At 43.8% G+C, this 15064-nt stretch overlaps 1 protein-coding gene and 1 long non-coding RNA gene across 14 annotated transcripts in view; one reads left to right on the plus strand and one right to left on the minus strand.

The window, feature by feature from the left end:
- Positions 1-8099, minus strand: part of LOC127914449 (uncharacterized) — a 54539-nt gene extending 46440 nt beyond the window's left edge. For both annotated transcript variants that reach the window (XR_008088387.1, XR_008088389.1), the window contains exon 1: positions 7950-8099. This is a non-coding gene — a long non-coding RNA (uncharacterized LOC127914449). The remainder of the gene's footprint in view (positions 1-7949) is intronic.
- The window catches only part of LOC118364901 (keratin, type I cytoskeletal 13), an 82360-nt gene that overhangs the window by 62431 nt on the left and 4865 nt on the right, over positions 1-15064 (plus strand). Inside the window, exons 2-8 of one of the 12 annotated variants that reach the window (XM_052490521.1) lie at positions 3603-4225; positions 4788-4870; positions 6751-6907; positions 7145-7306; positions 7440-7565; positions 7887-8107; positions 8339-8923. The exons of 6 other annotated variants lie outside the window; for them this stretch is intronic. In XM_052490521.1, the coding sequence (XP_052346481.1) occupies positions 3603-4225; positions 4788-4870; positions 6751-6907; positions 7145-7306; positions 7440-7565; positions 7887-8107; positions 8339-8483 (1517 nt within the window). In that variant the 3' untranslated portion in view covers positions 8484-8923. Of the gene's footprint in view, positions 1-3602; positions 4226-4787; positions 4871-6750; positions 6908-7144; positions 7307-7439; positions 7566-7886; positions 8108-8338; positions 8924-11993; positions 12458-12974; positions 13058-13377; positions 13535-15064 lie in introns of those variants that run through there. 5 more of the 12 variants (XM_052490507.1, XM_052490511.1, XM_052490502.1 and 2 more) reach the window with 5 other exon arrangements.

Here is a 15064-nt window from a genome sequence, read left to right on the forward strand (position 1 = left end):
GATGGCAACAGTGCATTTGCAACGTTTTTGACTGACCCAATGAACCATTACATTTCTGTTCAAAATGTTGTATCAAGACTGCCCAAATATGCATAAGTTGTTTATTAATAACTTTTCATGTTAAAAATTGTGCCCTCTCCTCAATAAATAGCATGGTATTATTTCACTGTAATAGCTAATGTAAATTGGACAGTGCAGTTAGAATTACAAGAATTTAAGCTTTCTGCCAATATCAGATATGTCTATGTCCTGGGAAATATTTTTACTTCCAACCTTATGCTAATCGCATTAGCCTATGTTAGCTCAACAATTTCGTGGACAGGACACCGATCCTGAATCAGTTTTATCGCCAATTAGACATTAAGATAAAATATTTTTGTATGATCATGACCAAGCTTACAAAATATAGTGCTGGGTGAAACAGACAATGTTTTTCACAGCAGAACATATGCTACTCTGTGATAATGGTAGAATAATATGATCATGTGGGTGTACATATCTATGCCTAAAATGTTATCCCAGGGCTACAGACAGTACAGACAGTACATTGGCACAAAGCTTAAGGAGATGTTTAATTAAAATTTGATCTGTTCTTTTCATTGCACTGTATAAACAGAGACAGAGTGCTTCTGTTGTCTGGCCCTCCATCCTTCATCACCTATCCACACCCAAACAATAAATCTCTATGGACACACCCTACTACAAGTCAACTTTTGGAAGGGACACCGATCCCAGGACAAAATGTATAATACATAAAGGCCTAGGGTTTCAAGCTGTTAATTCCCGTTTGTGGACAACTTAATAATGAATGTGTTGGATTCACATCTCCATCTCAACCAAAATAATAAGACTAAGCCATTTGGATCAGCTCTCCTTCAAATGTTGATATTTGGTTGCACTGACCAAACATAGTTCAGTATCACTTTTTGCATGACAGTAAATAGCCTAATAACTTGTCGATAACAAGTATGTTGGTTTTACTTCTCCATCTCAACCATTAATCTATAGGACTGAGCCGGTGGCAAAAATGAAACTAGCTCAGTGTGACGACCCTCCCACTCTGTCTGCCGAATTCTTTCTCTTTCCTCTTGATTTCCATAATTGGATGTCGGTGGATGTCGGTGGAGCTTGTAGGGTCGTCAGCGAAATTGGACACACCATTGTTACTTGTTTATAGTTTACTTTAGTTAATAAATGTTTTTGTTATTCCTTGTTCTCTGCGTTGGCACCCTTTTTGTTACTGGCGATGAGCTGGTTTCTTGACATAAGTAGTAGATACATTTCCTTCAAATTTAGCTATTTTGTGTAGACAACCCAACACAATTCAATATTATTTTTGTAATACAATAGCCTAAAGTGAAGGCTCTTACAAACCTTTGTAACAGTTCAACCTTAAAATGAGTAAAACATCCATAGCAGTTGTTTTCGCGCTGCCAGAGGTGGAACTGCGTTTGCTCTGTCAAAGCCAAAGCGGCTCTTGGCATTATACCTAAAGCAGACATTGACTTTGGCTACAGGGAGTCCCAGTAATAGAAATCCCATGCAGCCTTGTTTACAAGTTCAATAGCTGGAATATGAGCAGGGCCAGCTCCAGGCATAAGCGACGTAAGCCATCATTTGGGGCCCCCTGACCAACTGTGAAAATTTGTGTTTTCCTGTTCACCTCATGGCTAAATGTGTAGAACTGCATGAAATGTTTGATAAAATTGCACATTGTTCTCTATGCCACATGACAAAATGTGTAGAACTGCAGAAAATGTTTCTCTCCACTATCAAGAAGGGGGCCACTAAACGTTTTGCCCGCTTGATGGGAGGCCCCCCCAACCAAATCTCGCTTAGAGCCAACTCTGAATGTGAGATGTAATCTACACCTCGATTAGGATGATAAAAATCTTAATTTTGTTGAATGATTTTTCAATTTGAGCATAATTATTTCTATATAGCCTAATTTTGGGACTTTACTTTAAACGGGAAATCTGTCTCCGTCAATTGAGCTATTCACTTAGTGAAAACTGCACAAAAACCATAACACATTTGGCTATTTTGATAGTCACAGGCGTTCTGAATAACAAATTATAATTGTTCATTTTACAAGATTACAACATATTTGGTAGGAAGAATAACATCAAATATGGGTTGGACTAGATTTTTTTCATAATTATTATCATGAAATTGCATACCCAACATTGTATGTCATGTTAAACTAAGTAGAAGTGTAGGAACTTAGCTTTAAAACAGAAATGTCAGGGCCAAATTTCTGGTCCTAGTCCACCCCTTCCTGCACAATGTACTTTTAATGAAATCTCAACTGCAATTCAGCTCATTTGGTTGTACTAGTCATTAGATGAAGCACAATGATAACACATACCGTTGTGCAGAAAAACACAATATCTGTCATTGTTTTCTCATTTGAACTTTGTGCTAAATGGTTGAATGTGCAGTTATAATTAACTTAGGTGACAACCAAGTTCCATTGGAATTTGGTTGTGTTTTTGGATGGTTGAAAGCATAGTGATAACACATTGGGAATTCAACAAACTTTTGGATGTCTTTTTGAATGGGTGAATGTCGGTTAAATTCTCATTGATCAACATCTCAACCAAAAATCCCCCAATTGTCCATGTTGAAATGACGTGGTGTGCCCAGTGTGATGTCACTGCAACATACATGTTAATGGTATGTTAGCTATGGTGACAATTTACCTACAAAGGTTAAATATGACTTTTTTTTACGTTTTCCACCAATGCCACTATTATCCACTTTACCACAAATTATTAACATGTGGACATAAATGATGCAATGCTCTTTGGCTTTAACCAAATACAAAGAAACGTTTTCACATACTAAATGTGAGACTCAAATGGTAGCCTCTGGAGTATAATTATGAAAAGGAAATGCTCTGGTGAAATGGCAATATACAAACAAGCGACAGCTTGTTCTTGCAGGCTGCAGATGCCAAGTTCCCTGCCAAGGTGTTAAGGGAAAAGAACAGCACTATAATCCCATCTGAGGTGAGTTTTCCCGGGGTAAGATGCCCGGAGTAATGACTCATCCCATAGGGGCTATAAAGTGGTACTTTTGTCGGTCCTTCAAACTCTTACAAGAGATTGAACATAAGGTTGAGTGAAACTTAAAACAATGGTACCTGAGTCTGCGCATAAAATCCGAAAAACTACCAAGGAACAATGGACTGTTTAATGAAAAGGACAGGAGATGTTCTTGCAAGATATCAGTGTGTGGGACAAAGACAGGTCTGTTCAGGGAGAATGTTGTCTGGGTGTCAAGCGAAAGATCATCTTGTACGATGAAGTTTCTTTGCAACTTGTTGTCTTAGTAACATAACAGGTTCAGGTAAATAGCCATTCTGTGTGTCATGGCAAAGCTCAATATTCACCCCAAGTATATATCTATCTATCCTCTTCCATCTCCTTCTGCATGCTAGCATCTGCCCGCAGGGTGTCAAAGTGGGTGGAGGAGCCCTGCCCTGCCCTGCCCTACATGAGGTAATACCTCCCTGTATTCCTCCCTTCTCTACTCCTCCCTTCTGCCTCCCCCACCGGTGTCCTCCTCCCAACCTGCCTCCCACCTTAAGCCCTGTGCAGCATATAAAGGGAACAGTGGCTGGGCCAGGCACCACATTCTCTCTCCTCTTCATCCCAGGCAGGCAGACTCCTTCTCAGCAGCCATGTCCTTCTCCAGATCTAGCATGTCCTACAGCAGCAGCGGTGGTGGAGGTGGCACCATGTCCATGAGGTCTGGAGGTGGAGGTGGAATGGGTCTGGGCTCCTCACGCTTCTCCTCGATGGGTGGTGGTGGTGGTGGAGGAGGCCGCATCACTGCCATGAGGGCCGGCAGTGTGTATGGAGGTGCAGGAGGCTCTGGGGTGCGCATCTCTAGCTCCTCGTTTGGTTCCGGCGGAGGAGGTGGTGGTGGCGGTTATGGTTTCGGAATGGGAGGGGGTGGCGGCGGCAGTGGAGGTTATGGTTTCGGTATGGGAGGGGGTGGTGGTGGCGGTGGAGCCGACCTCCATGTGTCTGCCAACGAGAAGTCCACAATGCAGAACCTGAACGACCGCCTGTCCAACTACTTGGAGAAGGTGCGCTCTCTGGAGGCGGCCAACGCCGAGCTGGAGCTGAAGATCCGTCAGTTCATGGAGAGCAAGACGTCCCCCAGCGCTCGTGACTACTCTCGCTTCTACGCTACTATTGTCGACCTGCAGGACAAGGTACGAGACATGTGTCCTTGATAGCAAAATAACTAAATAATGACATCTCAGCATGTCAAAACATGGTAAATTCTGCAAAGTGACAATGTTATCCTTTGTTAGAGAGTACAGATACATGTTACACATGTCATCAGCTTGTTTTCCAACAAGTTACTAAGAGTGATATGAATATGATTTGCTAAATGCTAAATGATACACATTTGTTATAATTGATTCAACCAAGATATTGCACCAAAGATAGATGCAAAGACAGTATGCATATTTGCAGCTGAAACATTGAAAATATGTTGAAATATGTTGACCATTGAAACCAATCCTTCCTGTCTGTTAAGAGCCTCAAGGCGATTGCAATCGGTGCAATTTGTTTCTTCGTGTCATGCTTTACAATGTTCACAAAGACAACAGGTTCCCTGTAATGCTTCTATGGGCTATCATTTACAGAGCAGCTGAAACTCAGAACTCAATGATTACAGTGTGGTAATCACAGTTTGTGCGTACTGCATAACTGTGAAATTCCATGCATGCCCCATCCTGAAATGTTTTGCCATCCTCCACCTCTCAGATCCAGGCTGCCACTTGCTTGAATGGGGGCATCTATCTGAACATCGACAATGCAAAGCTCGCTGCAGACGACTTCAGAACCAAGTAAATATATCAAACACCATCCACAGATACAGTAATATATAAATAATAATATATGCCATTTAGCAGACGCTTTTATCCAAAGCGACTTACAGTCATGTGTGCATACCACCCATCTACGTATGGGTGGTACTTGGAATCGAACCCACTACCCTGGCATTACAAGCGCCATGCTCTACCAACTGTGCTACAGAAGGACCACTGCTGGTACATTCCATATACCAAATGGAATAAGCCCAAATCTGTAAAAACCCTCATACTGCTGTTTATTTAATTTTGTGTTGAATTTATAAAAAAGGAAGCCAATGGCCATTACCCTTCACCTCCACAGTGGCGTGCCGTGGGCCTGGGGCCTGGGCCTTCAGTGAGGTCCTACACAGTCCCACCCGAATTAATCCACCTCTTATTACCATCATTATGATGCCATGGCTCTAGACACTATACATTTAGACAGAAACGCAGTATAACCAGGTGTTGCGTCACCTTGAAATTTACATTTTTCTTCAGAGAATTGCAGGGGAAGAGTACAATACAGGACAGTTCAACTAATAGGCAAGAACATAGTCGAGTGCAACAGAGTTATGTTAATATTCTTCTTCTATCCATTTCTGGTCCACAAACTTTGAGCTTTAAGTCCCCCCCCCCAAAAAAAATACAGTTCCTGTTTACCCAAGAACACGACACAATCAATGAGTCTTTTCAATATTTCCCTATTTTTCTTCACCTTCTCATTGTGCAGCTACGTTGCCCTGCGCGCTTGTTCGTTGAGCTGTAGATCCACTCGGGTGTCCCCAAAAGTTTTCAAAAGCACCATTGCTTGTAAGTGGCCAGCCGTACTTTGGTGTCTCGCTGCTGCCTTGGTTAGACAACTCAAGTTTGCAAAGCCAGTGTGGCTTCAAACACCAAATCGATCACTTGCAAATAATAGGCATTCCCAGCAGTACAGTTTGCAGTGTTTCTCGGAGCCTGTGAGCCATTGATAGTGCTCGTAGTTGGAACTTTGAAAGTGGCGAACAAACCCCTTTCCCGCCTGTGACGGGTTTTGTAGCGTCGGCGTCGGGCGACCTCTCCTTACAATGTCTAACTTTTCTTGAAAAGTTTGTCTTGAGAATGGTGTTATAATTGTATCCTCGACCAAATCGATATCTTCTCCTCCTTCCGCCATTGTGGGTTGAAAAACAGCTTAGTAGTACGCGAATTAATTCGTTCATCAAATTAATTTTCCTAGTTCTGAGGTTCTGCATAGACCTGCCCATAGGACCTGCACATCAATATTGGTAATCCAATCAAAAGACGTGCACGCACTATGCCTGCTAGCTGGCTCTTGTGTAACACTGGAGCCAGCAAGCAGGCGTACAATAGCCAACTCTAAAGCTGATTGGTTGACACTAAATATTCATTTCATTTCACTTTAAGCTACAAGCGCCCGCACTGTTGATTCTGAAGGCCTGAGGGCAGATTTTAGACCCCTGGCAACACATGATGGCTGAATATGATTGGATAAAAGATCTAACATGAAGACCAGCCCTCCAAATCTCAACCTGGGGCTGGAAGCAGTGCAACCAAGAGGAAAGCTATGAAATGAAGAGTGTAACTCTTACTCTGTGGAATCATTTAATACATATTTGTGGGGAAATATATTTAAAAATATATATATTCTGATGATGTTTAGGCCAGCAGAGAAGGCCTTGCTGGCCCCTGACGGCCCACCACTGCACCTCCACAATAACCACACCCTCCCAACAGACATATCAGAAGCCTGGTGTTACGTTCTGTTATTTTCCCAAAACTTAATGGAATACTAGAATCTATAACCCCCCTGCTATTCCCACAGAGGAACACATTCCGGCAATTCTTTGACCTAAGCTCTCTATGTCTCTCAGGTATGAGAACGAGTTGGCCATGCGTCAGTCAGTGGAGGCAGACATCGCCGGGATGAAGAGGATGCTGGACGAGATGACCATGGCCAGATCTGACCTGGAGATGCAGATCGAGGGGCTGAAGGAGGAGCTCATCTATCTCAAGAAGAACCATGAGGAGGTGGGTGTGGGCTGATGGGACATATCCATACAGTCCCTTAATGTATTACATCTATTGACCATGTCAACCTGCTATGGGTCTCCACTAGAACACCACTGCTGGTTTTCATGCACATCTGTATCAAGCAATGGTGTTCAAATGTATAATGAAGACAGAGGGCAGGTCAAGTTGTTACCATCAGGCAGAGGTTAGTCACTTCTTCATTCTTTAAACTAACCCCTATGTGTTTCTCCACAGGAGCTGCTGGCCATGAGGTCACAGATGACTGGACAGATCAACGTGGAGGTGGACGCAGCACCACAGGAGGACCTGTCCAGAGTCATGACTGAGATCCGTGAGCAGTACGAGTCCGTTAGTGCCAAGAACCAGCGCGATCTGGAGTCCTGGTTCCAGACCAAGGTAGAACCTCTAGAACCACTAAACTGTGTTCATGGTGTAGATGTTCCTTCACTTCTAGTTGGTAACGTTGTCACATTCTATCATGAGCTGAAATGTTGGTTTGTTCCTGTGATGATTGACCACTGATTTACAGACAGAGACGTTGAACAAGGAGGTGGCAACCAGCACAGAGGTTCTCCAGACCTCCAAGTCAGAGATCTCAGAGATCCGTCGCACCCTGCAGGGCCTGGAAATCGAACTGCAGTCCCAGCTCAGCATGGTGAGACGTAATTACAAACATCTGACGAAGGTCCACAGTTTAGGGGAAATTACTACCACAATTTTCTGCAACTTTCTTCAATAATCAACAATTGACTCTCACCATTTTCTACCAACCCTCAATAATCTCACTTTCACCTGGTCTCTAATACTGTCCCTCAGGTTGCTATAGCCAGGCACCACTCCATTACTATAGATAACCTCTACCTGCCAGCACATTCAATTACTAGAGCTAACTTTTCAGTATGACTGTAAACAATCCAAATTCAAAACCAACTCCCACAGTTTTTGACCCATCATCTCTATCCCTCCCGGCCAATAGAAAGGCTCCCTGGAGAACACGCTGGCAGAGACGGAGGGCCGTTACTCCATGCAGCTGGGACACCTCCAGAACCAAGTGACCAGTCTGGAGGAGCAGCTAGTGTCTCTCCGCAGCGACATGGAACGCCAGGGCCAGGAGTACAAGATGCTGCTGGACATCAAGACACGCCTGGAGATGGAGATCGCTGAGTACAGGAGGCTGCTGGACGGAGAGGCTAGCGGGTACGGCAGGATGGGAAGAGGGGTGACAAGGGTCCTTGAAACAAGTGAAAATGAATGAATGTTTCCTTCAACATTTGACTTTATAAACAATGTTCTTTTGAAGTTGACCTTAATATGAGCCATTGTTACTTTTGACATGAATCTACTGGTGTTTGACCTTTAATAGATACTTATTATGATCATAGATCATAGATGCTAACTATGCTAACCATGGGTTTCCCTTCCTCACAGCCTCGGCCTCAGCTCCTCGAAATCTGTCCACAGCTCCTCCAGCTCCGGCCCCAGGTCCTCCACCAAAGGCAAGGTGGTGATCGTCACAGAGGAAATGGTGGACGGCAAGGTTGTTTCCTCAAGTGGAACCAAACACACCACATAAGGTCCCACACACGCAGCGAGCACTGCAGCAAGTAATGGGTTAACCCCATAGAAATATAATTACTTGAATGGGTATATGAAATGAGAGGCCAGCACATAGAATATTGCTGTTCCCCAGTGCTTTATTCATGCAACCTAAAATACAATGTTTCAACTTATAAAAAGTTTTTGTCAAATAAATAACATCGTTATTTGTTGAGGCCAGCTCCGGTTAACTCTAGTTTAAGATGTCCATACCATCCTCATATTCTTTCTAGAATGGCTAAAGCCCCTCAGACACCCATCATGGATAATTGACTTGAATGGGGATTTATTTTCTGGTTATTCTATTTCTATGGTTAAAACCTCCAGAATAACATATTCTACTACATCTGGATGGAACACCAACAACAGACCCCATTGTCAATGTAATAAAGATGCTCTGACTTGCTGACACCATCATTCTGTCTTCTGTGTCTTTCAACTTGATGTATCTGATCTGGCGTGCTCCCATACATCTGACTATTATTTCGGCTGTTATCTTTTGCACATGAGGCCAAATCTATGGTCTTGAGAAAGTACATGTGTCAGTATGATCTTGAATAGTGTAATTTATGACATTCACTTGTACTGAGTTTCATACCAGGCAAAACAAATTGAAATATTGACAGTAGAAAAATGTCAGCAAAATTATATACATGTATTTCTACCTCTTTTCAGAGTCTACATTGTATGGAGGGTGTTTGTGGAGTCAACTGTAGAGCTGTACACCATGTTTTAGTGGAAATATTTAGATTTGAAAACAATACATTTTAAATGAGATGCCAAAATGTATCTGCTATGACATCCGTACTCACATATTCATATATTCAGTCTATGATAAAGCGTTAATATCTCTGAAACAAGTGAAACCACACAGTCCATTCTCATTCAACCACATAATCTTTATTGATGGTTCTGTTGACAAATTATTACTTGATCTCATCCACATCCACATCGAGGTTCTATGTGTTCTCCATCATAACTACCATGTAGGTCTATGGAGGTAGCTGAGTTGCATGAGCCTCCTATTCTTTATACTGAAGTCAATATAGCCAGACAAGGACGGAAAATAGCTGTCCTCCGGCTACACCAGTGTGCTACCCTGGAGCGTCCTGTTGAGACTACTTTAGGCCTTCTTTGCGAAAGTGTGTTTTAGGTCATCAGGTATTTGGTGATGCGAGTACATTTATTATAGTTTTACATAAAAAAGCATATCTTTAGAATTTTGAATTATTTATTATTTTTCTGATAATCACTGAGTAGGGTGGGTCCTCCTATTCCTCCTCTGAGGAGCCTCCACTGTTACACAACATCAGTAGGTATTGGAGTTAGAGGATGGTCAGTTCGCGTTGACAGATATGACTGTGGATTTGGAAAGTAGAGTGCTCTACTCACAGTGGTGGACAGCCATAAATCAAGATGCAGACCACATATACACTACATGGCCAAAAGTATTTGGACACTCGTCACTTGCTCGTCAAACACCTCATTCCAAAATCATGGGCATTAATATGGAGTTGGACCACCCTTTGCTACTATAACAGCCGACACTCTTCTGGGAAGGCTTTCCACTAGATGTTGGAACATTGCTGCATTTACTTGGTTCCATTCTGCCACAAGAGCATTAGTGAGGTCGGGCACTGATATTTGGTGATTAGGCCTGTGATTCATCACTTCAGAGAACACGTTTCCACTGCTCCAGAGTCCAATGGTGGCGAGCTTTACACCACTCTATCAGAAGCTTGGCAACGCTCATGGGGGTCTTAGGCTTTTGTGCGGCTGCTCAGCCATGGAAACATATTTCATAAAGCTCCCGGCTAACTGTGTATGTGCTGACCTTGCTTCCAGAGGCAGTTGGAACTTGGTAGTGGGTGTTGCAATCGAGGACAGACTATTTTTATGCGCTTCAGCACTCGGCGGTCCCGTTCTGTGAGCTTGTGTGGCCTACCACTTTGCGGCTGAGCCGTTGTTGCTCCTAGACATTTCCACTTCATAATAACAGCACTTACAGTTGTCCGGTGCAGCACCAGCAGAAATTTGACAAACTGACTTGTTGGAAAGGTGGCATCCTATGGTGGTGCCACATTGAAAGTCACTGATGTCTTCAGTAAGGCCAATCTACTGAATTGTTTGTTTATGGAGATTGCATAGCTGTGTGCTTGATTTTATACACATGTCAGCAACGGGTGTGGCTGAAATAACCACTAATTTGAAGGGGTGTCCACATACTTTGGCCATGTAGTGTATGATAGATGATATAGTGTTTCAGATGAATTTATTATATATCATTTGATTGCATTGGCCTGGCACCTTGTTTGTGTGAACACGCCAATGCAAACTCACTGACTGACTGCACCCTTCTGATTTAGCATTTCTCAGAAAAGCCCATCATTTCACAAATGTAATAAGACACATGCGACAGCACTTGGGATTTGAATGGGGTTGGGGGTTGAGACAGGGGTTGAGTTCTGGGTGAATCTAGTGACTGTCAGTGGCTCTATGTGCTGTCGTGCTTGGCTCGGATCTATGTGACTGGGTTGTAATTCAGCCACAAACAACCAGGAAATATGTTATGAATAATTAAAGGGTGAGGCTAAGGTGAGGAGGTATATTTTTGTTTTTACAAACTTTAGACAAGTCTTAGGGCAACATTTATCTATTGTTTTTGGACTGAGGCTGGAGCACTCAAGAATACTCAACTCCACTTGGAAAGTCATTCTGGCATGTCTTTGGCATTAATATATGTGTAATTCTCCCGCTGATAAATAAAAAGTTTAACCTGGGCTTCGCTCCTTTCATATTTATTTTGATCCTGACAAATTCCCCAGTTCCTGCCGGTGACAAGCATACCCATAACATGATGCTGCCATCACAAAGCTTGAAAATACAAAGGGTTTCACCCTGTGTTGTGTATTCAGGATCAAAATATATAATGGAGCAATGCCCAGGTAAAATGTTAGAGGTAAATGGTAACCTCTGGAGTGTGACAAAAAAGATACAGTGGGGAGAACAAGTATTCGATACACTGCCGATTTTGCAGGTTTTCCTACTTACAAAGCATGTATAGGTCTGTAATTTTATCATAGGTACACTTCAACTGTGAGAGACGGAATCTGAAACAAAAATCCAGAAAATCACATTGTATGATTTTTAAGTAATTCATTTGCATTTTATTGCCCAATGACCTGAAGAGATGCTGGGACCTACCCTACCCTACATGTGGTAATAAAGTTAAACTTCCCTGTATTCCTCCCCAGATTCTGCCTCCCCAAGCACACACCACCTGTCCTCCAAATCCCTCCATCCCTCCTTCCACCATGTGCAGCATATAAAGGGAACAGTGGCTGGGCCGTGCACCACATTCTCTCTCCTCTTCATCCCAGGCAGGCAGACTCCTTCTCAGCAGCCATGTCCTTCTCAAGATCTAGCATGTCCTACAGCAGAAGCGGTGGTGGAGGTGGAGGTGGCACCATGTCCATGAGATCTGGAGGTGGAGGTGGAATGGGTCTGGGCTCCTCACGCTTCTCCTCGATGGGTGGTGGTGGTGGTGGAGGAGGCCGCGTCACTGCCATGAGGGCCGGCAGTGTGTATGGAGGTGCAGGAGGCTCTGGGGTGCGCATCTCTAGCTCCTCATTTGGTTCCGGCGGAGGAGGTGGTGGTGGCGGTTATGGTTTTGGAATGGGAGGGGGTGGTGGTGGTGGCAGTTATGGTTTCGGCATGGGAGGGGGTGGTGGTGGTGGCGGTGGAGCCGACCTCCATGTGTCGGCCAACGAGAAGGCCACAATGCAGAACCTGAACGACCGCCTGTCCAACTACTTGGAGAAGGTGCGCTCTCTGGAGGCGGCCAACGCCGAGCTGGAGCTGAAGATCCGTCAGTTCATGGAGAGCAAGACGTCCCCCAGCGCTCGCGACTACTCTCGCTTCTACGCTACTATTGTCGACCTGCAGGACAAGGTAAGTGACATGTCTCCTTGATAGCAAAATAATTATATGTCAAAACATGGTAATGTCTGCAGAGTGACAATGTTATGCTTCGTTAGAGAGTACAGGTACATGGTGTACACATGTCAGTTACTGAGAGTTATACATGACTATTGGAAAATGCAAAATTCTATGCATTTGTTATAATTGATTCAACCAACATATTGCACCAAAGATAGATGCAAAGACAGTATGCATATTTGCAGCTGAAGCATCGACAATATAGCAGATCATTGAAGCCAATCCTTCCTGTCTGTTAAGAGCCTCTAGGCGATTACGAAAGGTGCCATTTGTTTCTTTGTGTCATGCTTTACAATGTTCACAAAGACAACAGGTTCCCTGTAATGCTTCTATGGGCTATCATTTACAGTGCAGTTGAAACTCAGAACTCAATGATTACAGTGTGGTATCACAGTTTGTGCGTACTGCATTACTGTGAAATTCCATGCATTCCCCATCCTGAAATGTTTTGCCATCCTCCACCTCTCAGATCCAGGCTGCCACTTGCTTGAATGGAGGCATCTATCTCAACATCGACAATGCAAAGCTCGCTGCAGACGACTTCAGAACCAAGTAAGTATATCAAACACCATCCACAGATACAGTACACTGCTGGTACATTCCATATACCAAATGGAATAACCCCAAATCTGTAAAAACCCTCATAACGTTTATTTCATTTTTAGTTGAATCTATGAAAAAGGAAATCAAATGACATTACCCTTCACCTCCACAATAACCACACCCTCCCAACAGACATATCAGAAGCCTGGTGTTACTTTCTGTTATCTTTCCAAAACTAAATGGAATACTAGATTCTATAACCCCCTTCCTATTCTCACAGAGGAACACATTCCGACAGTTCTCTGACCTAAGCTCTCTCTGTCTCTCAGGTATGAGAACGAGCTGGCCATGCGTCAGTCAGTGGAGGCAGACATCGCCGGGATGAAGAGGATGCTGGATGAGATGACCATGGCCAGATCTGACCTGGAGATGCAGATCGAGGGGCTGAAGGAGGAGCTCATCTATCTCAAGAAGAACCATGAGGAGGTGGGTGTGGGCTGATGGAACATATCCATACAGTCCCTTAATGTATTACATCTATTGACCATGTCAACCTGCTATGGGTCTCCACTAGAACACCACTGCTGGCTTTCAAGCACGTCTGTATCAAGCAATGGTGTTCAAATGTATAATGAAGACAGAGGGAAGCAACAAAGAATAACAACAAAAAATATCCAGTTAACAGAAGAAAGGAAGACAAAATAAGGACAAAAGAAGGACAGAAGAAAAAGGAAAAGAAAGAGGACAACAAAGTGAAACAGTCAGCACTTCTATTGCAACTTCGTATTTCGTCGTCCTAACGTAGTCTACACTGCTATCTGCCCAGCAGCTAGCCAGCTAGCAAACGTCCACCGTCTACCGAATAGCAGCACTGTAGAAACTATTACACTCAACTGAACGACTTGATTAGTGTAGTGTTAGCTAGCTACATAGTTGTCTTTGCTGTCTTCGTATCCAAGATAATTGTGTAGTTTAGAGCGTGTAGTCTTAGAGTGATTATCTTAATTTACCGAGGTTAGCTAGCCAGCTATTTGTCGTCCTTAATGTAGGAGACACTGCTAGCTAGCCAACAGCTAGCCAACGTCTACTGAATAGAACTTCCGCACTTCTCGCATTCCGCTTCGCTCCACAGGTAGTATCACATTTTCATTTCATTTCATTACAGCACAACGGTTTGATTTGTTTGATCGTAGCTAGCTACATAGCTAGCTACATAGCCGTCTGTGTATCAAAGATAATTGTGTAGTCTAGAGCGATTTTCTAGGTTAGCTAGCCAGCTATTGTCGTTCTTTTAACGCAACGTAACGTAATCAACACTGCTAGCTAGCCAGCTAGCCCCCGAATAGCAGCACTGTAGAAACTATTACACTCAACGGAACGACTTGATTAGTGTAGTGTCAACAACGCAGCCACTGCCAGCTAGCCTACAAAGTCAACAACGCAGCCACTGCCAGCTAGCCTACTTCAGCAGTACTGTATCATTTTAATCATTTTAGTCAATAAGATTCTTGCTACGTAAGCTTAACTTTCTGAACATTCGAGACGTGTAGTCCACTTGTCATTCCAATCTCCTTGCATTAGCGTAGCCTCTTCTGTAGCCTGTCAACTATGTGTCTGTCTATCCCTGTTCTCTCCTCTCTGCACAGACCATACAAACGCTCCACACCGCGTGGCCGCGGCCACCCTAATCTGGTGGTCCCAGCGCGCACGACCCACGTGGAGTTCCAGGTCTCCGGTAGCCTCTGGAACTGCCGATCTGCGGCCAACAAGGCAGAGTTCATCTCAGCCTATGCCTCCCTCCAGTCCCTCGACTTCTTGGCACTGACGGAAACATGGATCACCACAGATAACACTGCTACTCCTACTGCTCTCTCTTCGTCCGCCCACGTGTTCTCGCACACCCCGAGAGCTTCTGGTCAGCGGGGTGGTGGCACCGGGATCCTCATCTCTCCCAAGTGGTCATTATCTCTTTCTCCCCTTACCCATCTGTCTATCGCCTCCTTTGAATTTCATGCT

Source organism: Oncorhynchus keta, chromosome 32 (assembly GCF_023373465.1).
Source record: "Oncorhynchus keta strain PuntledgeMale-10-30-2019 chromosome 32, Oket_V2, whole genome shotgun sequence".
Lineage (NCBI taxonomy): Eukaryota > Metazoa > Chordata > Actinopteri > Salmoniformes > Salmonidae > Oncorhynchus > Oncorhynchus keta.